We start from the raw sequence: 25,497 nt of genomic DNA on the forward strand, positions 1-25,497 counted from the left end.
GTTTAACATTTGCAGGTCTGCAAGTCTCGTTGGACTAATCATCTTTTTTTTTCATGCATGAGCCACCAAGCACAATCACAAAAACCCCAAAGTCAGCCACATAAGTCTCCTTTACCTGGATAATGAAGGTACCAAAGACGATACTACAGAAGATAAGGTTGTTGAAGATGCCTTCAAAGACATTCCTTTCACCGTGGATCTTTCGAGCATTGATCTCATTGAAAAGCTGCATCATTACGAAAGTATTGAAGACAATGGTGTAGTGTTCAGAGGGCGGGGCGTGGAGGGGTGTGTTCCTGCCGTTGTCGATGTCAAACAGTTTCTCTCCTACAGGAACAGTCAGAGATAATTTGTTAAAAAAAAATGATGGTTTTATCCAGGATATATGCAAAAGTCCACAGGCTTTGTAAAGAACTTACCGGCAAAGAGCAGAGTAAAGATGATGACTAGCTGATACACGCCCTGGCCCAGGATGTTCTTCATCATGGTGCGGGAGATGAGAGGCTTGTTGCGGCCATATGGCTTCCTTAGCAGCAGGGCTTCTGTGGGGGGCTCTGTGGCCAGGGCGAGTGATGCAAAGGTGTCCATGATGAGGTTGACCCATAACATCTGTACTGCTTTCAGTGGAGAGTCCTAGAGGTGGAGAGAGGGGCACCAAATTAGGTTGAGAAGAGAAAAAAAGTAATCCAGCCACAAAATTTGCATCACTGTCACACATACTGTCATACCTCCAGGAAATTCTTATGAGATATTTTATTTTAACTGACACAAACCAAATTGCATATGGAAAACAAATTATGTTTTCGGTTGAGAGCGTGTTTATAAGCTGTGGCAGTACGACCACTGAGGAGTGTGTGTTATGTCATGAGGTAGGTGGGGAAAAAAAGACATTTTGTTTCAGTGCACAAATGGTGTAAAAAATAAAAAATGGAGCATTGTGGTTACAGGACAGGGTTTTTATGCAGGTCAAGAGAATTAGATCTGAGAAATGTATGGAATATTTAAGACAGATCAGCAATATTTTGGCAGAGATGAAGAAAAAAGAAGACACTTAATTCACTGCCTTAGGCTGCAAAACACAGCTCAAGTAGACTACAAAAGATCAAAATAAAAATAAAAAAACATTAAGGTGCTTATAATTTCTAATGGCTGTGGAAATTCAGTGAATAGGCCTCTTTAAAAACAGAATACAGCAAATGAGCCAGTTCGAAGGCGGACAACACATGATTCTATATCTTCTTATGAGACCGTCTGTTTCCCCTTACTCCCCTTTTATTGCTGGATCTCCACAAAGATATGGAGAACTGAGAACTTCACAGATTTGAGATAAAGCTTTAGCTGTTTCAGTCTGTTGCTGCCAGCTGTACCAATTCCATTCCTGTGAGTCAAAGTGTGAACTAGTGAGCAAAACTTCTCACAGTTTAACCACCTTCACACCAGAGACCAGTGCCTTTTTTCAATAAGACTCTGCTGGCGCTAACCTGTGTGATGCAGGCTCCAGTGAACGCCACGATGACAGCCACCACATTGACGGTGAGCTGAAACTGGAGGAACTTGGAGATGCTGTCGTAGACGTTGCGCCCCCACATGACGGCTTTGACGATGCTGGAAAAATTGTCGTCGGTCAAGATGATGTCGGACGCCTCCTTGGCTACGTCTGTGCCGGCAATACCCTGAAGACAAAAACGATCATCAAGAATCAGTGTGCATCGGATCACACTATATTTAACAAAACAAATTATTGCATTGGTTACAAATTATGTTTTGTAGGTATAAAATTACCCATTTTTTTGACTAGACTACTATTCTAATCAAAGACAGGAAACATGGAGAAAGCTCACCATGGCAAAGCCAACGTCTGCTTTCTTCAAGGCAGGACCATCATTAGTACCATCTCCTGTCACAGCTACTACTTGTCTCTGTTCTACCACTGTGCTGTCAATAATACCTAGAAAAGCAAAACAGGAATATTCAAGATGAGGACTGGAGAGGACAAAACATCTTTCATACATTTCAACCAAAACCAGAAAAACAAACGTACCTTTTACTAAGGTGTGTTTGTCTGTGGGGGAAGAGCGAGCCAGTACTCGCAGTTTGGGCCAGATCTTGTCAATGCGTTCTTGTTCAATCTAGAAACATGAGACAAAACCTTAATAGAATCCCAACAGTACATTTTCAACAGTCTCAGAGGTACAGTGTTTTGCTGAGGCCCACCTCTCCTTTTTCATTGCGTATCCTTCGGTTGAACTCTTTGCCCTCCAGGCAGATGAAGTCGTCTCCAGGCTGCAGGATGCCACACTTTGTGGCAATGGCTCGAGCTGTGTTGATGTTGTCCCCAGTCACCATCCGCACCGTGATGCCGGCACGCTGGCATTTCCTGATGGCGTCTGGCACCTGAAGGAAAGAGGAAAGGAAATGAAGGAGAAAATGCATGTTATTTTTGCATATCACTGGGGACATAACAATTATAATTTTGCAGTAGCTATAGCTTTATATTTCAACATTGAATCAAATCATGTTTTGTGAAGCTGTCATTAGTAAGGGCAAACTCTTCAGCTCTATCCAGCGCTTATGTCCTTGTTTAGGATTTGTTCGGGTTTAGATTTATATAGAGACTGTATGGTGGTGCCTCGCTGCTCCCATCAAGCCCCTTCCAAACCAGCTGTTTCCAGCAAACAAGCTGAGTGTGTGCTACCCAGCCAGCACAAAATGGCAAAAAGCCAAAGTAAACGAGTGACTGAAGAGGAAAGTTGACCATCGAGCAAATTAATGAACCAGTTCTATTTCAAACATTCATTTAAATGTCTCACTGTGGAACCACTCCCTCAAAAGCCTCAATGTCATAACTCTTGCACTGGTTCAGTATTTGATGCCTATGCCAAAGTGGAGCCACTTCTCCTGTTTAAAAATGGCTGATGCGGCATGTCCTGTCATTCCATTTTCTTGCTCCACTCAGAAAGCCTTGGTGCCGACCAGTCCAGTAGAGTGAGCTAAACCATTAAGCTGCCAGTATGCTTCTTCAGAACTGCTTGAGAAAAGCTTTAGGAACCCCCGCCCCACCTCACTGGAACTTTCTGCAACCTAAATCCCGACATTCACACTCATTTCACATGCGACTGACCATCTGTGTGGAGGTGAGAAAGGGTTAGAGTTTGAACTTCTCTCTCTCGCTCTCTGTTTTCATTCTTGACTGAACTATTTCTGTCAAGTGCAACACTGAATGGCTGAAAAGCTGGCTTTTCAAGTGTGGCTCACAACAACACTTTTTGCATTCTGGCATCGTTGGACAACGGGTCATACAAACTATTACTTTTTGAGCACGGCCTGACCCTTGGGCAGCAAACAACAGCACAACACACAGAGCCAATAAAGTCAACAGCCCAGGCTCAAAATCCAGTAGCACAGAGCTGCTTGACAAATCTTCCTTCATGTCTGAGCAGTTTATCTTAAGTGCTGGATGGATACGGACACTCTTTCAGAGAACACACAAGCAATTTTGTCCATGAACTTAAGTTCTCTCTTCCTGCTTCAATTAAAACTTTGATGTCCTCGCCACTAACCTCGGGTCTCACAGGGTCTTCAATGCCCACCACGCAGATGCAGGTCAGTCCAGTGAGGATATCATTTTCATTGTCCCAGTCAGGCTCACCCTCAGAGGCAGCGAAATCTCTATAAGCGAGGCAGATGGTCCTCAGGCCCTCTGAGGCCATGGGCTCGATCACTCTCTTAACCATGTCATCTCTGTCCCGTGGGCGAAACACCTTGGACTCACCATTTGCCGTGAGGATTTTGTAGCACCTGCGAGGTGAAAATATATTAATATTGAATTGTATGGAGAAGAACTGAAAGAAAAGGGAAGAAAGGCGTTAAGAGAGATGTAGCTGAGTAATGCTGATGAAGAAGGAGATACTGAAGGTACGGAGTCATGAATGGAGAAAATAATTTCGATGAGATAGGGCTGAGGAGAAGACAAAGCATTTGAATGGTGAGCTGCAGTATAAGAAGTCACACTAAGCCCTCTGTGGGTTAAAAAGAAGCCTGCTTGGTTAAGAGGCTTACAGAGTTGTTACCGGCTCATTTTCTCAGCGCCTGTTTTTAAGTCGCAAAGTAAGGGGCTTGGGTGGGATGCACTTGAACTTCTTAGCTGCTTAAGCCATTACACATATCATTTACTACAAAGTCTGTCCAGTTGGAACACAACCTTTTATTGAGTAGAACTGATCATACATCAGTGCATTTCTCATCAGTATACAATTCCAAAAGAGCACCGATAAAAAGATCAATCAAACAGTTTTCTTACTTTTTTAGGAGGATTTCTGAGGCCCCTTTGCTGAACATACGGTAGCTGCCGTCAGCCATCTTCAACACAGTGCTCATAGACTTGCGGACCGAGTTGAAGGTGTAGACTTTGTAGAGTTTCTCTTCGGGGATCTCGGTGCGGATGGCCTGGTAGTCGCGCTTCAGGTCATTAGAAAAGCCAAGCAAGGCACATTCGGTCTTGTTGCCCACCTGCCGCGGCAGGCCCCCTTCTTTCTCCGGAGGCTGCAGGAAAAGACGGGAAAGCAGTAAGTAAGGGAATATTCATGGCGACACAGAGTGTATTTTAGAGGCACAATGCTTTTCTCGGGCCTACCATGATCTTAGTGGTGTAGGCGCAATTAACTGCGATGCCCAGAATCAGGATGTCTAAAATGGAGGAGGGGATGTTCTCGGGTTCAGGGACCTTCCTGTAGTGCTTTTCAGCGATGAAGGCCTGCACCACAGTCATGCGGTTCATGGTGAGCGTACCAGTCTTGTCAGAGCAGATAGCGGTGGCGTTGCCCATAGTCTCACAGGCATCCAAGTGACGTACCAGGTTGTTGTCTTTCATCATTTTCTAAAGGAAGATAAAAATATTTCTCAACTGATTAAATGCCAACTAAATTCAGCATGGCTGTAACTTTTAGGCCAAATAAATGCGTGTTAAGGCTACAAAATTGAAATGAATGGCTCCTTGATTGGATAAGCTCTCTGCTGGCTAACACCTTCAGCACAGGGGATCATAGCTTGGCTTTAGGGTATCAGTTAGCCAAGTCTCCTTGTCTTAGCAGCCTGGCCTGCTAGTTTTAATAGGCTAATGCGTAAGCTGGTCAGCACTGGGCACAGGTCACTTGGCTAGGAGGACTTTACCTTAACGGAGTATGCCAGGGAGATCGTTACAGCAAGCGGAAGGCCTTCAGGGACAGCCACCACCAGAACAGTGACGCCAATGATGAAGAATTTCACAAAGAACTGAATGTAAATGGGTGTGCAGTCCTTGACCCAGGGCAGATTCTGGATCCAGAAGGTGTCTACTACAAACAGCACCACCAGGATAATAACAGTGATGGCTGACATAACCAGTCCTGAGGGGAACAAGGGACAATAAAATGAAGTTAATGGGGACAAGAGAGTGCAAGTAAATAAAATTGTTCAACTGCCTACAATTCTTTCAGCTGTGCTACAATCAAGTGCTTTTGTTCGACTCACCTGCTTTGCCAATCTGTACAGCTAGCTTGGTCAGCTTGCCCTGGAGAACAGACTTCTCCTTCTTCGGCAGGTTGGCTTTCTTCTTCTCCTCTGCATCAGCTCCCTCGTCACTGTTCAGAGGCTGCATTTCCATTGCAGCACCGTCCTGTGCTTTAGCTGCAGCAAAGAACAAGAAAAAGTTGCACTTCAGTATTGGCCATCGCATTTTGGCGGGGTCAACGGACGCACACAAATTTAATGTGCACAATTAGATTTTTATATAAAAGCAACATTGAGTCTGATGTCTTCATATTCAAACAAAATCCAAGATTCATGAAAAGAGCATGTGTCTGAATTGAGGATTTTGTTGCAACAAATGGGCGTAAGTCAAAGACCACACGAGAGCTGCATTCTTCAATCAGGCACCAAATGAAGCCTGTTTAGATTTGCCTATTTGCTTACTTGAGACCTGAGATTAAAAAAAAAAATACATTGCTGTGCACCAGTGAATGAACAAACTGTATGTGGCCAAACAGCAAATAAACTGTATTTTATTTATGGAATTCCATCTTTTTCTACATTTACTGTAATGTTTTGGTTGTGTTAAGAAGAACAGGAGGATCAACGACAGGTTTGGACTAGATTTTTACCCCAAGTTATTTGATTATCCAATTTAGCAGGTAACACAAGTTGCTCCAGAACAGCATGACAAAAACACTGTATTTCAAGTATAAGACAATAGAGCGGATTAAACCAATGGATTAAATAAAAAGTGACTTCCGAGAGGAGAAGGAGGAGAAGAGATGTCACATCACTCAAAATTTTAGCATGATTTTTTTTTGCTTCCTTTTTATAAATGGAACTTGGGAAATGTCACTGTAATTATGTTTGCAGTGATCTGACTGCACAGTAATTAGCTGAAAGATTTGGAAGTGTAATTACCACACTCCCACCTGGAGATTTAAAGAACAGGTTAACCTGCTCGCAGCGTTGGGATCTGTCTGAGGAATCACAGGACAGCAACCACTGCGGTTGCCGCCAGTTAAATTCCCATACATCTCTTTCATCTCTCCCTCAACATCCCTCAGGACCACCCTTTCTTGTGTGCAGAACTGACAGGAATCCCAAACCCACATCTGGCCAGGTAACCTTGGAGACACAAAGCCTCTCATGGTGAAGGAGGGAGGAGAGGCAGCCGGCTGGCCAGCAGGGGCTGGTCTCTGTCGTGTCATTCACAACGCTAAAATCATTAGCTCTGCCGCGCACCGACTCTACAGCTGCTGCAGGACAACTGACACATCCCTCACTGTCATTTTTGCTGATATTATTGTCATGTCTTGTGTAATTTCTGCAGCATTGATTTTCAAAAGCATATCAGGCAGCCCACGCTCAGTTTGTGAATGCTAAAAGCTATATTTACTACCGTATGGACTGCAGCAGTGCATTGTGTGTGAATATATGTTCCAGGAAGAGGAGGGGCATTAACACTGGGCTACTGCAGCTGCTGTGGACTGTGGCTTGTTCTGCACTTACATGGCCTGTGTAATCTCAGTCTAAAGGATTACTGTTGATTCCTGGCAGGCAGAGGGAATCTGTGCACCAGGGACCAGCGCCAGGGTTGTGGTCACAGACCCAAGCACTACTGATCATAGTGTCCCAGCAGGACTACAAGCCTGGCTAGCTGGATGAGTTACCACTAAACAGCCTCATTATCATTGCTGTCAGTCTGAAATTGCACCAGTGCAAGTCTTACAGTTTGACTCTGAATAGTTCAGATTGGGACATCAATAGAAATCAAATTGTGGGCGCCTGAGGGAGAGTCGGAGAGAGAGAGATGGGTGGGAAAGCAGATGTTCTGGCCCCAGAATTGTTGCATGGCTTTAATCTCCTCACCACTAATCGCTATAACTGGATTCAGTAGCACCTGCTGCTCAAAGCGCAATGTGCCAGGGAAGGACGAGAAAAGAGGAGATAGAGACAGAAGGGAGGGCCAGACAGTACAATGGATAGGCAAGAACAGCCAGTACTGAGTATACACTGACATGGGGTCATGCAAAAATATGCAACTCCTCATTACTTGCCTAAAACCTCTGCAGGCAATTATTAACAATTTGAGGCTTTAACCTTCATCCAGTGTTGTTGAGTGGGGAGGGAGACACTGATAAAGCTAAAGGCTAATACATAGAAGTAGGCGCTAAGCTGCAAAGCAATTATATATGGTTGTGTGAGTGTGTGTGTGTGTGTGTGCCAGCAACTTACCTTTCTTACGATTTTCTACAGATCCATCCTGCTTTTTGTCTGTGGAAAAATAAACCATGGAGTCAGTAGTACTTCATGTAGTAGTGGGCAATACATGGTAACAGTACTATTCAGTAAAGTATTACGCATTTAAAAAAGGGCAGAGACTAAATTGAGACAATATTCTGCAGAATTAATCAATACTGAAAGGAATCATTAGTTGGAGTGATGTCGATAAGTAACTGCAAAACCTCCTAGAGCTTAGCCTGTGCTCCTGAGGAGGCTAATACTTGCATAAGAAGTCAAACCTGTGTTCTTAGCATGTATTCACCTCTGCTTGCAAGTTAATGACACTTTTCTGAGCCCTTTTCAATTTCAGTATACTAAAAAAAGTCTCAGCGGAAGTTGATAGCATCTTTGTGTGAGATGCAAAACTGGTGGCAGAAAATGGAAATGTCTGCGCAAACATGTCCACCTGCTGTGTGGACTGATCAATAGCAACACAAATAAAGGAAGAGAAATTAGCAGTGAGGTGACTGACTTTTTCTCTGCTTCTTCTTCTCCTCCTTTTCCTTTTTCTTTTCCTCTTCGTCCTCGTCATCGTCCTCGGCACTCCCAAGTAGAGTGAAGATAATTCCAGTTTGAGAGTTGACACCCACGGCAGTGACCACCATTTTCCCTGAGCCTTCCATTACATGGGTGCCTTTGGACAGAGGAGGAAAATAAAACGTCAGTCAATAAAGGAGGGAGGGAAAGGGCATGTACAGTATCTGTCTAAATCCTGATGTTTCCAAGATGACTTGTGCCATGTTTCTGTTTATACTTTGGCAGTAGCTTTCAGCCTGAAGAAATATACATTCCTAACTTATTTGTTTCTTTGTCTTTTTCGTTTTTGCGCAGATGGCCTTTACACACTGAGGGCGTGTTTTTCATGCGATTAACTCAGACGTCAATACATCGTTTCAAACATATTATTACAAGGTGAAAAAGCAACATCATTTTTTTCCGGAATGAGATCATTTTTCTGAGCTTTCACGCAGCAAATAAAGGCATCAGCCAATCACGTTGTGCGGAAGAGACATCACATCACAGCTCCTAATGACAAGGGTAGACCTGTTGACTGTGCCTCTCATCACCCTGTATTATATGACAAAGGACACCAAAATTATAAAGGCAATGAACTCAAGGACAACGCTGGTCACCTCTTCCATCCTCTCTTCTGTGACTGTGTTTGACTGAGGGCAGGGCTGAGCTCCTCCCCACACACACACACACACACATACATACAGAAGGGGAGCGAACAGCATGGCGGAGACAGCAAACCAGGTCAAGTGAAATAAAATATTGAGTGAGGAGGAGGAGGACCACATAATCGCCACTGGACGATGCTGAATCCATCCTTTACTCTGAAGAATGAGCTGGCGCGAATTTATTTGAATCTTTTGTTGAACAAGTGCTGCAATCTGTCACAAATTCGCATCTCTGCCAGTATGAATAGCTTTAATGCGAAACATTCGCAGATGAGTATTTCGCATGTTCGTGTGCAGTATTTGTCATGTCCCCGGTGTGTAAAGGCCTTCAAGGCTGAGCTAGATTCCACTGCTTACTGAGAAGGTGGTTTAGCCGGGCTTTTTAAGTGGCATGCTCAGCTACACACAAGATGGAGAAAATAGATGCAGGTTTTCAAATGGAGGCAATAAATACAAAAGGAATGGTGCAGGGAAAGAAACACAGTCACGGATGCAAATACCCTCCAAAGCTTTAATCAACAGCCTTTAATCAAAAGCCAATTGTCAGACCGGGTGAATTAAAGGAAATCTGAGGGGTTATAACAGAGTTTAATATCTCTGGGTCTCCATCTCTCTCAGGACATGGGGAAATCTTGTTGATTTGTACAGAAAAAGCAAATAACAGAAGAGGAAAAACAGAGAGAAGAGGCTAAAAACAGAGAAGTGGAATGCTTATAAAAGTTCTCTCATGCCTGTGTTAATTAGAGGATGCTTTCCTTTCATTCTTTAGAGTGATGGCAGAAGGGATACAGCCTGTGCTGAGGGAAAATCAAAAAGCAGTGGTGGAGCAACGTGTAAACACACACACATGCCGAGTAAACTCCTCTCTCTTGGAGGCGTGCCAGCAGAGAACCAAATGAACTAAACAAGAAGCGTTTCTCCAGAAACCCCACACTCTGTGCGGAGCGGTGAAGACAAAGCTATCTGACAGCACAAACACGGCGTTGAAGGGGCTTCGCGGACGTGGAGTGGACTCTCAACACAGCGAGAGCTGAAACTATTACAGCTTTACATCTGGGGAGTGCTGGATGGCTGATAATTGATTACACTCAGCAGCAGAATAGGAACACCAATTCACTTTCAATTTCTAATCCAGTTTGTCGCTAAAGCCATGCAAATTAACACCACAACACTGAATACACAGAGAGACTTATCTTTAAAAGCACAGGCAAATTATCATCAGTGAGTACTACAATGAATACTGATGAATTCTTTCATTTTCAATCAGCAGCTGTAACGGCTCATTTGTGAATAATCAAAACTTAACTAAAAATTCCATTACTGGTTTCTTACCTGATGTAAGTAAACGCTTTGCTCAGAATACTATTGGTGTAAATTAAGTTTTGAAGCTCATAAATGTAGGATGGCGAGTTGGTCTGAGGTGGAACACACCGTTTGCTTGTCAGGTGACTATCCAGGGAGAGCTCCTGCATTACAGATCAAGCACTGGACGAGCAACCTTCCGGCCACAATAAAGCAACCAATGAGCCTCACTGATGACAGTATACCTCCTTCTATTCAGAGGTCTGTTCTGGGTGTTTTTAGTCTCAGAAGTCTGAAGACGGCAGATTAAATATCAATTTAAAAATCAAGGCACTTTATGAATGATAGTGTTTTAATTGCCATAATCAATTTTTAACAGTCAAATTAGGGTCAGTTTCCCCATTGAGCTCTGCGTGCATGTGGCCAAATCTAAAAGTCTATAAAAAATTAACTGCATTTTGATATGATGTAATTGCATGCGGGTTATCTGTCATTGAAGTTTAATAAAGACTGAACACACATAAAGCCAGACTTGAAGATGATGTGTGCTGTATTATTTACAATTTACTCAGCTCAGTTTCACAGATGTCTACAAGCATTACAGATCATTTCTGCAGAGCATGTTAAGATGTCTGGAAAAAACAGTCAAAGTTATGTTTTCACCCAAACCCTCTTTCAAAAAAAAAAAAATGTCCGTCATTGTCTTCCTGCGCCAACCAGTAAGGAGAATAACTTTTGAGAAATAAAAGCAAAATTGCGGCATCATGTCACCTGATAACAGCATTGGATCTTTTTCTTGTGTTTTTTTGACATGGTCCGACTCCCCTGTGAGTGAGCTCTCGTCAATCTTCAGATCGTTGCCTTGGATGAGAACTCCGTCGGCAGGCAAAAGGTCACCTGAAAGACACACGGACAGAACACGTTTTTAATTTGGAGGAACAGTAGACTGCATAAAATTGTAATTGTGAAATATTTTTGAATGAATTTTTGATTTAAATGATATTCATTCAAAGCATTCTTTATTGAGAAATGTATATTTCATGCATCAAAGAAACATTTAGATTTAATTAAATGCCTTCAATAACTTAGCTAACAATCTCTTCTTACCATATTTTACTTGTGCAATGTCACCGACCACAATCTCAGCCACAGGAATTTGGATAACTTGTCCTCCGCGGACAACAGTAAATTTCTGTTCCTGCTCAATGCGGCTCTGGAGGCCCCTAAACTGCTTCTCTTTACTCCAGTCGTTGAATGCTGTCACCAGCACCACGCAGATAACTGACAGAAGAATGGCAGCACCCTCGATCCAGCCCGCCTCCGACTCATTTTCATCCTCCACGCCGCCAGCAGCCCTTCCACAGTCTGCAGAGGGACAGGGGCAAATCTTAACAGAAAAACTTCAATGGCAACTGTCACACAAGTCACCCCAGCATCACATCATCCCATCACTCAGACACAATGAAAAGCAAAGTTTGAGACAAACACAGGACTGAGAGAAGAGGGCATTTCATTAGATCCTACCATGAAATAAATTAACTGTATAGAGCAAATGAAACATTTGTTATCCAGGTGCAAACTGTTCAAATAACATCCCAAACAGAAATAGGCTCATATCCATTAACAGTAACATGTATCAGTACAAAACAATGAGAAATAGGAATGTAATGAAGTTTTGTTGCTTACGTTCTCTTTCGGCATCTGGAGGTTTATAAAAAGAAAGGCCTAGTGAAACTATGGCTGCAACTTCTAGGATAATCAGTGTGACATCCTGTAGTGCCTCCCACACTAACTGTAAGAAAGTTTTCGGCTTTTTGGGCGGTATAAAATTTTGCCCAAACACTGTTTTCCGCTTCTCGATGTCTGCAGGCTGCCCACTTAGACCTGAGGAGGGAAAGAAGAGGACAAAAAGCATTTTATTCGTAAGACTTTCATTTAAATCCACCTAGGAATTTAATGTTAGACTACAAATATACGCATCAAAAAGAAAGCCTTAATTAAGTGGCACATAATTTGAGCACAGATGGACGCACGACTGTAGACATTTTGTTCACAGGAGGAGAGCTTCGTCTGTGCTCTCATCACTGGGCCTCCAAAAACATTATCTCCAAAAGGAATCAGCATTTCTGACAGGACACTATGGAGGCGACAATGCTGGACAACAATGGCACACATTCTGTGGGCATGACAAACCATTTCACCTCTTTCAGGTGTGCAAGAGAATGTGAGAACAGGGGTCAAATCTAATCCCATAAACTGCCTTTTCAAATACAATGCCCGACTGACTGGAGAGGTTGAATCTGCTTTAGAGTCACAGGTGCCTATGTATCCTACTGTCGCGTTATAGAGTCATCTCTCTGACACATCGCACGTCTGCATGGCCAGAGACCCATTCATCCATGTGCACAGAGAGCATTCTGCGGCCACCCATTCAAATGCCTCCACATTCAAGGCACAGTCATATATTCAAAAGGGCCTTCGCACATTTGATGATGCATGACAGTTTTTCACTTCTATTCATGCCGACTGACTCTGTGTGGGTGGCTGTGCAGGCTGGATGGAGCTGTGTGTGTGTGTGGCAGAGAGGAGGTGGAGCAGAATTGGGGGCCAGGGAAGAGTGACTGTGTGAAACTGCTACTGACAGGCAGATGGGGGTGGGGTGGGGGTGAGGGTGCAAGGCACTGAGACTAATAAAGAGTGGAGCAACGGGACGGCTGTAGGGAAGATGCGCTTGGAGTCGCAGCATCTTAATAGGGAAAAAGATCAATACGGTGAAGGTATGGACCGACAGAGAGGACAGACAGACATCACACATATACACACAGACGAGAGGAACAATGCAAATCACGACACCGCGTTTGGACAATCTGTGGGATCGGGGGTCATATACATTGTGTTTTTGAAAATGAGACAGTTTTCTTCTCATACGCAAAGAAATGCTGTCAAAACTGTCCACTGATGGTTGCAAAGCAACAAAAATTTGTCAATTAATCAACTATTTTGATAACAGGTTCACCATTTTAGTCATTTTTAAAGCTTCTTCATCTTAAAGCTTCTTAAATGTGATAATTGGCTGCTTTTGTTTGCCATATATATGATAGTGAACTAAATATCTTTGGGTTTTTGACTGGGTCTCATAGAACTAGCAATATAAATAGACTGGCAGGTATTTTCTGATGTGTTATAGACAAAACTATTAATCTTGAAAATAATGTGTGGGTTAATCGATAATGAAAGTAACTGTTAGCCGCAGCCCTGTAGTTAAATGTTGGCATTTCAGGTAGAGGGATCAGAAAAAACTGCTTGTTGACCAATAATTTAGAAAAATCATTAGAGCAATCTGGTCATTTATCAAGCATATCTTAGTTTTAGCCTTCCTGCCATCTCATGAGATAATTAAATATCTACACACAGCCTCAATAATTATACTTTCTCCACTACAATGCGCCATCTGAGAGCACAGAAATACATGATTCATTAAAAATTGCTGGTATCGACTGTAAAACTGACATCTATAAACTATGCAAACCAAATCTGAAACTGATTCTTCACTCAGTTCTAGGAGTCAGTATTTATTTACTACCAAGGGTATTCCTTTTATTATGACTTTGAACCTCCACTCCAAATCAAGCAATAAATCACTATTATAACAAAATGATAAGTAATACAGTAATAACAGAAGTGTAATGAAAAATTCTGTAGAAACATGGCGGACTCCATGGAAGAGGAAATAAAAGTGCTCATTCTAAGGAAACAAAAGCACAAGGATTCTTATTTTCACATGATTGCACACTAATGAAAACACACCAAATATTATATTCCATTTCTGTTATATTCGGCCAATAGATCCACCTAAATCTTATATACGGACCTTTTAAATGTTTTTAAGTTAATCAATCAGGAAGTAAAATGTCAGAAAATGTCCACAAAAGCCCACAGTAACTGCTTGTTTTGTCCAAGCTTCAACTAAGTTGTTGATTAATTTGTTGACAACTGGCTAACTAATTAGTCATTCGAGCTCAAAATAATTACAGACATTTCACATAAATAAAATGAAAAGCTACAGGCAAGCCAGACTGCTTTGTCCTTGCTGATTCTCACTGTAATGAACATTATACAGGCCCATAATTAAATCAGAGAAACAACAATGGGACGACACTTTACCCCTGAATGAACTGCCTCAAAATACTCATAAAATGGAATATACTGAAGTCAGTCTTAGGCAGACTGGCGCTTGTCGTGTGCTATCACATGTTTAGATCCAACTTAATTAAAACATGGCCCCTCTGTTTCATCTTTCACATTTCTACCAACTGCTCACTTAAAGCAAGTTTTGGTCGACTTCATTAAAAGAAGAAAATAATCCTGTATCGCTAGGCACATTGTTAATTAACATTACAAGCTAACACTAACGCATACTTTTCTAAAAGGGAGGTGAGAAGAATGATGATGACTCATCAGCACAGCACATTAAAAGGCTACGGGGTTTATCCTGCATAGCTGCCTGTTGCTGCTCCCTGGCTGTCTCTCACCGTCTGCTTTGATTCTCTACGCCTCTAATGAAAACATGCTGACAGCTAATACCCCATTCAATTTTACACCACATTTTCCCTTTGCATTAGAGCAATAAATACAAGTGACAGAGGACGATCAACATGTCGTCCCTCCATTGGATACACAAACAGAAAATAGGTTGGCCTTGGCCCCTCACATCATTTTAGCACCCAGAGCCTCTCTCAAGTCAAGCAGCTAATCATTAACCATTTAATTTGGATGCTTGTCCCCGGCTGACCCCACCGAGTACTGTCATTTTAGCCACCAGTGAGAGGTCAAGGTAAGCCTTCACTCTGGTCTTGTCACAATTGAATGAAACAGGGTCACAATTTTGCTTTTACTGCCTTCACATAACTGTGTAAGCAGAGATGTGGCAACACACTGTCCAGTCCAATGGGACACAGTGACTGGACAGCCAATTTCGAAGCAATCTGACTTCCAAGAGAATATGGATAAATTCATGCACATAATAGCCCACTTTGTGTTAATAAAATGCAGTCAAGAGAGGAATCTTGCACACGGCCTACTTACTGGTGGTACACTTTGATAGAAAATTAGGGTCTTTGGGTCATTAGACCTGAAGCAGACCCTAGATGGGAACAATCTACTTTCTTTTCTCTTCCATAAAGTCCCTGTCTGAATGACATCAGGGTGTCATAACATTTAAAGTCATTGCATGTGAATCTTACCGCCAGAGCATTTACATTGTGCGTTTCAGTTCCCCTAAGAGTCAAAATTCAGTAGATGAATCTGCTGAAGAAATGAGTGGAATCAGAGAAATTGTTGGGTTGACTTAAGAATTTGTTCACGTGTAACAACCTTTGCAACACAAGGAAAAGGAGACAAAGGAATGGTTAACCCCAAATCTGGCTGTGTTAATATATTATGCTCATCACAGTCCAACAAGGATAACTGGATTATATTATTCTAATCATTTCTGCTCAAGTTATAGTATTACTTTTATCATGTAAAGACCAGATTATTAGGGTTCAGACAAAGGTCGGCAGATGGCCGCCCACGCAGAGCCTGGTCCTGCTCGAGGTTTCTGCCTTTTAAAGGTTTGTCGTCGCCACCGTCACCAAGTGCTTGCTCATGGGGGAATTTTGGGTATCTGTACATTAAAGAGTATGGTCTAGAGCTGTTCTATATGGGAAGTCCCCCCGACAACTTTTGTTGTGATTTGGTAGTATATAAAAAAAACTGAATTGAACTGGACCAAATAGAAACCGGATAGCAACTGACGCAAAGGGAGAATATTTTTGTACTTGATTTTTTAAAAAATACTAAAATTATATTTCAGCCATTAATTCCAATGCTTCATTTCCATTTAAATGTGATCAGGGCATTATGGGTGTTGTTGCACATTAGCAGGGCTTTGCTGAACAAATGCAACAATAGTGCTGCACCCTCATTGCTTTATCGTCATCATTTTACTTGCAACTAGAATTATCGCCTAGCAGTTGTTTGCCTCCGCCAGCCAATCAAGTTACAGTTTACATCTATGTCTGTCCAGACTCATTATAGATGTAGTGAAGACTTTGAAGGAATTTAATAAAAAGGTATTAAGCATATTTTCATTCACAATATTCACATGTAGGATTCCAGTGGATAATTTACAGTGACAGTGACAGTGACACTTAGAGACTATTTCATATCAGCAAAAACAATGAGCTTGTGGCGGACTGCAATGCTTCAAACACGGACGTTGTTGGGAAGAAGCTATAAATTCTAAAACATGGACACTTCAAACACATCTTCAAGCCAGCAGCACAGACGATCTGCAGGATCACCACAGCTTCAAGGCTTGAGCCCAACATTAGTATCACCAATTCACTATCTGACCAAGTGTGAAATTTCCCCCTTCTTTCCTGAGTTATGGTGTTGGTGTTTCTGAGACATTCTCGTACGTAAGGACATATGGACAGACAACCTAAAAAACTTGTCCATACATAAGATGATGCTCCACCTGGCAAGCCAAACCGGAGAAGCTGGCTAGGCTGCAAATTACATCAAGACCAAGTGTCTACAAAAATAACTCAATATCTAAATAGTTTGTTTGAGAGAGTCTGATCAATCACTGATTACTCAAAGTGGCTTAAAATCAAATGGTTCTATGTTCAGCAAAACCATAACCTTTGTTCACTAAATACAAGGAAACACAAGAAACACATTATTACCGGCACTAACACAAGCAGGGTCTGGCCATATGCTACATCCACTCACTGGCTGAAGCCCATCTCAGCACATCATTTTGAATTCAGACATGAAGACAAGCTATGCCAGCCCCCTGAATTACAGAGAGTAAACTATCATTTAACAGTCTGAACCTTCCCATTGAATTAGGGGGTGTGGTGGCTGGAATGACAGATACAGAGAGCCTGTCAAGCTTTTGTGAATTGCAGTCCAATTGTGCAAGCCTCTCAGCCCACAGCCGATTGGATCAATAGGCTGGAACCCAAATATTTGACTGCACTATAACAGCAATCAACAGGGAATAACTGCGAAAAATAGGGGAACTATGTCAATAATATTGATGTGGAGTGACCCTACCCATTTGTTAAGTCTCATTATACAGAGGAACTAGAGGATTCCATTGTAAGTCAAGAAATGCTGCTGTGTTCGGCAGACTCGCTGAAAATAGTGACACAATGGCGTGGTTTCATTTTTTGGAAGCAATAACTCTGCTCCTCTCTGTATCTTTCTAAGTCTTTTCTGGGCATCAACGGCTGCTTAAAGTTTTTAAGAATCAACTGGTTTGAGTGGTTTGGAGAAACCATCTCCAAGCCTAAATGCAGACATCTGGGTACACTTTGGAGCACAATACTATGACCCTAAGCTGTGATATTCAATGCTGAGAAAATGTGGTAAAAGGATGGGAATTTTGTTATAACAGTACTCCAGTGATTTATTTTCCTCTTACAAACAGCTGGGGGACTCACCAGAGACAAATTAAAAAAACAAGAATGGTCACACAACTGATGCAGCAGAGGCTCAGATGTCCTGACTCATCATGCAAGACCAGGAAAATATGTAGAACCCACACTGCTTCCCTTGACTTGGGGTGTGACACTGGCAAGTCTGCCAGCTGACAACCTAATCTTGTTCGTAAATGGGGTCTATAGTCCAATGTGAAAGCTGCAAAAACGTAGGTTCTACTTTCCATAATGTAACTCAATTGAGTCTTTTCATTGTACCCTCCCTACCTGTTAAAACATGTCTGTACCACACACCAAGTATGTAATGCAGGCTTCCGATTAAAATGTGTCATTGCTAAACCCAAGCCAAGGTAACCCTGGTGACATCACGAGTGTTATCTTCTCAAGCATCATACAATTGTTTTCACAAGCTGAGTAGTGCTTCCCATCACAAAAACTGATTTTCATGTGTAAAAACCCCTTTACATGTTATTGACATTTAAAGAACTCACAACACAACTTGTAAAAATGAGGTAAAAAGAGAGATGGAAAACTGAGACTTAACTGGCACTCATTTCATGGTGGTTGCTTTCTGAATAAAAAAAAAAACACAGGGAGGAAGTGAACTCATACAAATCAAACCAGGCCAAATGCCAGAGCTTCAGGTATTGGTGAGCTCTCTTTCCACCACACAAGGGGATCCTCACCACTACGGAAACAGGGTTTGTTTGAGAAGTGCAGCATACTAGCAAAACTAAAAGAGACATGTTAAATCAAATATTTGGGTAAAAAAATATCATCTGTTAGTGTTGATATGTTCTACTTGTGATTATAAGTTAACGGTTTAAATTTGTCAAACAGATGTAATACCTAAATAAGCTTTTGTTTATTGTCACAATTTAGATAGCATATTGCACAGTGTGCGCAATTAACTCTTCAGACTCAGAGCACTGGTATGTTAATTACTAAAATCAATCTGAATCACAGCTCCATGAACTAACATCTAATTGAATGGGGAGATTTAGATACCCAGCCTTACGTATAGCATGGAAAACAGCAGTGGCAGTGCCATTATAAGTTACATTTTGCCTAATCCAAACAGACCATGCTGAAAACTAGTCAAAGCAGAGTGGCACATCCATGCACAGCTGCAGTCAAAGTTCAGTCAAACTTCTTTGGGGGAAAAAAGGAGCTTGGAAATGCGGAGGATTAGCAAAGGATTGGCTTAAGAGGTTCGAGAAATGGCCAACCAACTAATTAGAAATCCCTTTTCAATTGTCAAGCTCCTGTAATCTTAAATGATGGCTTAATTTCCCAAGCCAATGACGAATGAGCTGATTGAAACTGGAAGTATCAACACTCAGTGGCTGCGTACCAAGTGGAACAGCACCTGCTGCGAGGGGAAACAAAATGTGGACCTATTGAAGCTCATCAGTATGGTGCAGTTGCAAATAACTGCAGTTATATGCAGAAGTAAAAACAAATATTTCCAAAAACGGATAAAAGTTGCCTTTGCTTTGTGAAGTAGCAAGCCATCTCATCAAAAGATTTGTTTTCATTAGGAATCGAAAATAATCTAATATTCTCTCAGTCTTAGAACGTGTGTGATATCCTGAAGATGGTACAGACTGCCGATAGGAAGAACATTGTGCATTCAGCTATGGCAGAGATTGACAGTAGTTTAATATTACCAACATGCTGACAGAATTCTGTTCTCTTACCTATGCACAAACTTACGGGGCAACCAATACCATGTGAAGATGACATGTGTGTGTTCTGTAGCAAAAAGTGCTGAAAAAGCTAATCGGCATCCACATTCTTTCCTTTTTCACATAGTCCAGGCAGAATGAGCGTACCTACGAAACAACTGATGTCACTCATGCCACAAATATGACAGGACTCCACATCCACCACCTTGACGCAGCCACATGCATGTTTGGACAACTCAAGCTCTCTCTCAACAGCCGAAATCCTATTCAGCAATTTCTCCTCCGTTCAGACAATGGCCTACTGGCCTGCATCGCAGACACTGCAAAAGCACGGCATGGTGTGCCTTCTACAGCTGCCGCCTTGTCAATAAATGAGAGATCAAGAGTTGAATAGTGAGGGGAAACATCCTGAATGAGAGATGCTTTGTGCTGCCGTATAGCATGATATTTACCCCATTCCTTTGGGATTGATGAAGCCTAGGAATTTTGTGCCTTGCTTTGAGACACTGAATAGAGGACTGGTGCTGCTACAGTGAATATGCAGTGCCGTTTTAATCTGGGATCAAACTGAAAATCCCCTCCCATAAGAGTTCAGTCAAGGTCATACTGGCGATTAGGCAGACTGTCTATAGAGAGACCAACTGAGACAGAGAGAGAAAGAGTGGTCGAAAAGGGAAAAAAGAGAGGTGCTACCAATCGCCATTGCCCCAGTGGGGTCCAACAGTAGCCTGACTAGGAATTTATTCAAAAACTCATTGTATATGAGTTTGTCCTGTATGGTATGGTGGAGAGGTGGTGAAATAATAACCCTGACGAGACATTCAAAAGATGAACTCACTTCTTCCCTAACATGCACAAGTCATTACTACCCAGCCTTAGAGTCTCCTGTTTTGTCCGCCACATGTGGGACATTGACCTGCCTGCAGCCTGGTGCTGTGCCCAGGAAGACAGCTGGTCTGTCTGAAGCCTGCACACACACAGACACACATACACGCACGCACAGAGACACAGAGGTGAAAAGGGAGAGAGGGAGGATATGAGGGACATATCCACAGGCCTTGAAATAGAGCAGGACCGGCCCAGGTCAGAGCCAGCCTGCCCGGCCACCTGTCTGGCATATGAGTTTTCCAAGGAAGTGATGTCAAGGTATCCACAATGTGGATGACATGGCCAATGACACGGCTCCTAAACTATGTGTGCAACACATTAGCATTCCAACAGGACTTGCTACTAGCACTGTTGTGAAAACATCCTGTATTTCATCCAATTAAAGAGTCATGTTGAGTGTAGTGGAAACATTACTCTACCATCTATAGGTGATGTTTTTAACCGGTTGCAGAGTCCTTGAATATCCTCATAAGATTCCCCAATTTTGCTTAGCGCCTCTGCGCCTCTCAGTTCCATAAGGGAGCGCAGTTCTTTGAGCGTGCAGCCAAACTCTCCATCGTGGTTGGCCTCCACCATGGAGTTCTTCACCCCGCTGTACGAGTTGTTCGCCATTGTCTTGCTGCGTCCCCGCACTACTGCAAAGCGTCGCTGCTTCGGCTTAACAGTGGGGGTTAAAAGAAAAAGAAAAAAAAGTGTTGTCCTGGAAAAAACTTAAATCCTCAAGAGTGCAAACACAGTGGTAGTTCCCATAAACAGCTGACGGGCCCTTCAGAGGCAGCTGGAGTCATACGGCAGGTAGCAGGGCGAGGATATTACAAAACAAGCCATTTCCCTTGGAGAGCTGAGTTCCTAGTCTTTCATGGTGACTGAGGCTCACCCACAGAGGCGGAGATCACCATGCATGCAGATCTGAAAGAGAAAAGCAAACATAAAAAAAAACGTTGTTAGTGTTATTTCATGAACAACAGGGTTCTCCATACATGTGTTGATATCACACTCACAGTGATATTTGAGCAAACGGTCCAGGATATATACATTCCCAATTTTCCCAATTAATCCATTACAAAGAACTACAGTATCACAGTGAGATTCTTACAGCTGGAAGATTTAGAAGAAGAACATGACAGACATGGTTTGACTTTGTCTAAGATCTTTAACACGGCTGTGTTCTCACAAGTAAGCAATTTCAAGGAACCAATTTTCTGTGGCCTCCAACATAAGGATTCATAACTTTTTTCTGAAAAACCAGTCATGTCTATACTAAGTTTTGGTCTATATACATGCATGCATACACTTTTATTTGATTGCAATATCATCATCATCTGTGTTTCCTTTAAGTGTTACTGTAGATGTTGTTTGTGTTGACTTATTTTCAATGTAGCAACAATGTTATGTATCATATATAATGTATTTTCTGTTATCATACAGCTACAGTACACCAGCACAGACACTTTTGTTAAATTATTTTACTACTACCTAACAGGAAACATGGAAACCCTTAGACTAAACCACTTGGCTGCTGAGACAAGCAGCAAAGTAATTAGCAAAACTGCCTACAGCCATGCCAAGAGATTTTGATTAGCTGTACTTGAGTTATAAGAAAATAATAATAATTTTGTCATCTGGACAAAACACTTGTCAAGTAATGTGCACTCTGCTTCCCCGTCAAAGCATGAGAGCAGAGTGCAGCATTAGCAATGAGCAGTCACTCTACTCCGAGCTGCTCCCAGCGTTTCCCTGCACAGAGAACTTAGAGGTTAGTCCTTTCTCCTCTGCAATATTCATCCACTGTTAATACAAACTTCTTGCAGCTGTTTCACGGTAAAGGACTTCCAGCAGAATCTTGCTGTTTCTTGCCTTTGTTGGATTTTACTTGACTCACTGTGTTTGGTTGCATTTGCTTTTGGTGTGTAACAGAAAATGAGACATGAAGCTAATGAATTGCTAATAATAACATCAATAATAATAATCACAAGAACAAACAAATAACTATTGAAGATAATATTCATTCAAAGTTAATTTGCTGGCCAGTAGTTGGTGACCTTCTTATGGACCTTAAAACAGTTGCAAGTGCAGTAAACCAGAAGACAAACTCTACCTGCTTGACAAAAATAAGCATATTCTCATTTATTTGAATTCTTTTTCGTTTCTCTTGTCTTATATGGTTGCAGAACTTTGCACAGGGGTACTCAAATTCGGTAAAAGCAGCACGTAACTATTCTATGATCCACTTTAAAGTGCATGGTGGCCGTCTTAAAGGGCACCTATTATTTGCAGACTGACAACACAGGTATTTGGGGCTGTAATTAATAGGCAGGTAGGGGAAATGGCACACACGTTCGATTATGTATTCTTACTGTTTATATAATGCTAGATATATATTTATGATTTTAAGTTTGCTAATAATCCTCTTTCTGCTCTCCACCCCAACAGAGCCTTAAAGGAGAAGCAGAGTTAGGTGATAATCTTACAATAAATGCTGAGTAGAAAAAAACAATCCCTGCATGATAAAGAACAGCGGTTTCCTCCTTTAGTCTGACTGGGTGGTAAGTAAAGCATCACAGCAAAATCCTTTCATCCAGAAATCCATGTGCGGAATACTGTGTCACAGTACCCTGCCATGTTCTAACAACATACCGGAGGTCTACCACTGAAAAAAAATCAGCATGAGGAAAAAGGCACCAGCTTCCCTGCAGTGGAACTGGTGGGGTAACGTAGTGAGCAGGGACCAAGTGACTGATTACCTCAGGAAAAGCCTTCCGTTTAATCTAATTAAGACTATCTGTGGCATCAGGGAGCTCCATGGTGCTCTACATGGGAGAGTCCATTCTAATGAGCGGCTGCTGTCCATTCAGCTTTAATCAGCCTAACACAATGGGGCTGATTCATTCATTCATTCATTCATTCAGTTGATCGGAATTTGTCTTGGTGCAGCTCAGACTGTAAGTGAAACACAGGACTATGAGCATACAAGACCCCAATAATAAAGGCTGAAGCACTGCAGGTGTTGGAAGGACATGACTTGATGAATTTCTTAACACGACGAGGGACAAAACTGGATTTACTGGAAAGATTCAACAAGACGGACTTGACTTGTAGTCTGAAACAGCTGTGTGAAACACTAAACACACGCTGTACTTTCAGGTGGAAAGCCATGTCAGACTATCACTCACACTGCACAGGGAACCCGGACTCTGCAATCTGATCCATAGAGAAAGGCACCAGCGCAGGCAACATTTTTTCCTTGCCTGGAAAAAATGCTGCAGTTATCGCTCAGCTGGGGGAGTTTTACTCGCTTTTTTGCATTTCTGGCTATAAGAAACACCAAAACAGGTTTGAACGAACACCATTCATCTGACTTCACATCAAACAGGGCTTCAAACATGCAACTCCAAACTAACATCCAAAACTCAAAATATGTCAGAACTTTAAACTGGGACGCAGATGCAGAAGGAGAGAAAATGTAGGCTTTATTATTGCTCACTGCACAATGAATGCTTGCAGCTTATTCCATTGAGATTCTTGGAAACTATTCTGTCACATGTTGAGATTCTATTTGGAGCCATCTGCCATGGAAAACGGGACAGAATTTATTATTTATTACACAGCATAATTGCAGGGCCGGGTGTATTACCGAGGTGGGAGAGAACGCCGAAATCCCTTTTTTGAAGAGGAAATACTCTTGCACCTCTTGTTCTGACCACAGGTTCAGGGTGAGGTCTTCAATGCATGTTCATAAGCCATCAATTATTATTTTTCACATGACTGTTTGGATTTCTATGCATGGGGCATGGGCAGAAATGGCAAGGAAGGCCAAACCAACCTTTTTTTTAAAAAAAAAGGATTTCTCAAGGTTCATCTCACCATAGCTTAGATCCATGGACTGCAAGGCAAGTTACACCTATCTCTTGGATTTGGAGTCACCCATACAATTGGTTCCAATGCACATTAGAACATAGATGTTATTTTCTCCCCCTATTCATTTAAAAAAATTATGTATTTTGATGATACGCGATAGTGTAAAAATCACTATATGAGAGGGCCAACATGACTCAGCTCCAGCATACAACGATTTTTTTTTCATATTTTTAAACACTATGTACTGTTATGCAACTGCTGATTCACTGGTTAAAGGTTAATTATTGCCCATATGCCTGCTACCTTCAAGCTAAAAAAAAAATCACAACAGAAAATGTAAAAAAGGCTTTGAATTCCTTGTGCAGTAACAACAGCAACAGTAACACCTCATCACAATCCAGCAAACAGTTAAGTGAATATTTCACTTCTCTTGGGTACAACATTGACAAAAGACCACATGTGCAGCCAATAGTAACAAATGGAATTCTCTGCCTTCTCCATTTCCCCGTCTTCATGTCTTCCTCTATGAGCCCTCTCCCACATTCACACCCCTTAACCCCACGAGCAGCAACAACGCCAAGATGAAGGAAGTGCCAACATTTGCTGCGCTGCGACAGTTTCGGGTTGCGGAGCAGGTCACATGTCACAACAGTGGAAAATCATTGTGATTGGATCTCCAAGCCAACAGCTGGCATGGTATGGTTGAATGACAGAGGCTAAGGTTAACCCTTTGCACACAACAGCTCCGCCACCGCAGCTCAGCATGAATACGAGGTGGTTTCACCCCAGGACCAGAGTCTTGTAAGTCACAAGTCTCTTCTCTCTACCCAAGCTATTTCAGGCAGCTTTCACACATTAGATGCACACTACATCCACCCAGAAGGCTGTCACAAGTAGATAGGACAACAGTGGTGGGCATCTCAGAAATATACTCAAGTCTTTGTTTCCACGCTAAGGAAACCCTCTGGCAGTTTGTACACCTCTACGTGCCAACAACTCGATGCAAGTCAAGGATAGCAATTCTAGGGATCCCTCTGCAATGGAGCCGCCTAATGCGAGGGGTGGTATTTTTAGCTTCCCCCCAGACTTTCCCCTCCCCCTACCGCTAGCCGTTGCTGAACTGGGTCAGGCCATGTAAATGTGGAGGGTACAAAGCAGAGACACCCAGCCCTCCTTGTGCTGCATGGCTCGCAGCTGAGAGCGCTACTTCAACGCCACAGACTGGAACCTCTACACGGCTCTCAAACGCTGTCAGGCTGCCAAGTCATACGAACGCCCAGCACGCCAGAGGTGTCA

The 25,497-nt window shown here is 42.3% G+C and overlaps 1 protein-coding gene across 2 annotated transcripts in view; it reads right to left on the bottom strand.

The window, feature by feature from the left end:
• Positions 1–25,497, bottom strand: part of atp2b1a (ATPase plasma membrane Ca2+ transporting 1a) — a 39,606-nt gene that overhangs the window by 8,530 nt on the left and 5,579 nt on the right. For both annotated transcript variants that reach the window (XM_041963512.1, XM_041963513.1), the window contains exons 2-18: positions 20,763–21,252; positions 11,964–12,161; positions 11,385–11,642; positions 11,049–11,174; positions 8,267–8,428; positions 7,747–7,785; positions 5,509–5,664; positions 5,170–5,384; positions 4,634–4,876; positions 4,301–4,542; positions 3,561–3,798; positions 2,215–2,394; positions 2,042–2,129; positions 1,842–1,948; positions 1,482–1,673; positions 420–633; positions 116–327 (exon numbers count right to left, since the gene is read on the bottom strand). In XM_041963512.1, coding sequence (XP_041819446.1) covers positions 116–327; positions 420–633; positions 1,482–1,673; positions 1,842–1,948; positions 2,042–2,129; positions 2,215–2,394; positions 3,561–3,798; positions 4,301–4,542; positions 4,634–4,876; positions 5,170–5,384; positions 5,509–5,664; positions 7,747–7,785; positions 8,267–8,428; positions 11,049–11,174; positions 11,385–11,642; positions 11,964–12,161; positions 20,763–20,955 — 3,063 coding nt within the window. In that variant the 5' untranslated portion in view covers positions 20,956–21,252. The remainder of the gene's footprint in view (positions 1–115; positions 328–419; positions 634–1,481; positions 1,674–1,841; positions 1,949–2,041; positions 2,130–2,214; positions 2,395–3,560; positions 3,799–4,300; positions 4,543–4,633; positions 4,877–5,169; positions 5,385–5,508; positions 5,665–7,746; positions 7,786–8,266; positions 8,429–11,048; positions 11,175–11,384; positions 11,643–11,963; positions 12,162–20,762; positions 21,253–25,497) is intronic.

This window comes from Chelmon rostratus, chromosome 22, assembly GCF_017976325.1.
Source record: "Chelmon rostratus isolate fCheRos1 chromosome 22, fCheRos1.pri, whole genome shotgun sequence".
In the NCBI taxonomy this organism is placed as follows: Eukaryota; Metazoa; Chordata; class Actinopteri; order Chaetodontiformes; family Chaetodontidae; genus Chelmon; species Chelmon rostratus.